The 1,404-nt window shown below is 36.6% G+C and overlaps 1 protein-coding gene and 1 non-coding gene across 2 annotated transcripts in view; both read left to right on the top strand.

The window, feature by feature from the left end:
* Positions 1-1,272, top strand: part of CHST7 (carbohydrate (N-acetylglucosamine 6-O) sulfotransferase 7) — a gene marked incomplete at both ends in the record, with an annotated part of 7,572 nt that extends 6,300 nt beyond the window's left edge. The window contains one exon of the mRNA XM_010832850.1: positions 1,113-1,272. Coding sequence (XP_010831152.1) covers positions 1,113-1,272 — 160 coding nt within the window. The remainder of the gene's footprint in view (positions 1-1,112) is intronic.
* Positions 329-401, top strand: TRNAE-UUC. The gene has a single exon. It is a non-coding gene; the product is annotated as a tRNA-Glu (tRNA).
* Positions 1,273-1,404: the final 132 nt, after the last annotated feature.

Raw genomic sequence — 1,404 nt, 5'->3', positions numbered from 1 at the left:
GCACACACACAGGCTCACTTCATAGAAGTAATCACTATGTTTCTTGTGATGTATGTCTAGGAATGTTTTATGCAAATTCAAACAGAAATATAAAGCCCTTTTGTACTTAAATCTTTTTAACTCCTTAAAATTTTTAAATTGAGATATGACATAACTTTATATTATTTTCAGGTGTTACAACATAATGGTTCAGTATTTATATGTATTGCAAAAGATCTCCACAGTTAGTCTAGTTAATGTCCATCACCACACATAGTTACATAGTTTTTTTCTTATGATGAGAACTTTTAAAATCCACTTTCTTAATAACTTTAAAGTATATGGGAATTCCTTGATGGTCCAGTGGTTAGGACTCAGCATTTTCACTGCTGAGGTCCCAGGTTCAATGCCTGGGTAGGTAACTAATATCCCACAAGGCGTGTGACATGGTCATTGTGTGTGTGTATGTGTGTGTATACACACACAATATAGTATTATTAACTTTAGTCACCATGCTGTACATTACATCTCCATGACTTATTTATTTTATAACTGGAAGTTTATACCTTTTGACCCCCTTCACCCGTTTCAACCTCTGCCCCCTGTACCCTCTGCTTCTGGCAACCACTAGTCTGTTCTTTGCATCTGTGAGTTCATGGGTTTTAGGAGGGGAGTAGAGGGCTTGATTTCACATATAACTGAGATTATACAGTGTTTGTCTTTCTCTTTCTGACTTACTTCACTTAACATAATGCCTTCAAGTTCCATCCAGGTTGTCACAAATGGCAGTCTCATTCTTTTTTTATGATTGAATAGTAATTCCTTGGATACTATATTTGCTTTATCCGTTTATCCATGGATGAACACATAGTTATTTCCATATCTTGGATATTGTAAATAACGCTGCAGTGAACATGGGAGTACAGATATCTTTTTGAGTTACTGTTTTCATTTCCTTTGGGTAAATACCCAAGACTGGAATTGCTAGATCATATGGTAGTTCTATGTTTAACTTTTTAAGGAGCCCCCATCCCATTTTCCATAGTGGCTTCACCAATTTACATTCCCACCATTCTTGGGTGACAAGGAGAGGCATTTTGCCATACTGGATTTCTGCTGTCATCTGTCTAAAGTCCACAAACATGACGGCAAAGATGAAGTTATCAAAAACATGCCTTTGAAGAAGATGGTGGAGAGAATTCGAATTCACAAGTTCCAGATTCTAAATAACAAGGTAATCACTACCTTGGACAAGTACTTGAAACTGAGCAATGGGGAGAATGTGGCCTTTGAGTATGTTCACCTCTCTCAGTCACCCACCCAACAGTCCCTGGTCATCAGTTAAAAGCATGTATATCACCTGTTTTGAAGAATCCATTACCAACTACATTTATTAAATATAAGGGAATGTTTTTCTTTCTATAA

The sequence above is a fragment of the Bison bison genome, unplaced genomic scaffold, assembly GCF_000754665.1.
Source record: "Bison bison bison isolate TAMUID 2011002044 unplaced genomic scaffold, Bison_UMD1.0 scf7180017862399, whole genome shotgun sequence".
In the NCBI taxonomy this organism is placed as follows: domain Eukaryota; kingdom Metazoa; phylum Chordata; class Mammalia; order Artiodactyla; family Bovidae; genus Bison; species Bison bison.
This window is presented reverse-complemented; position numbering and strand designations above follow the sequence as displayed.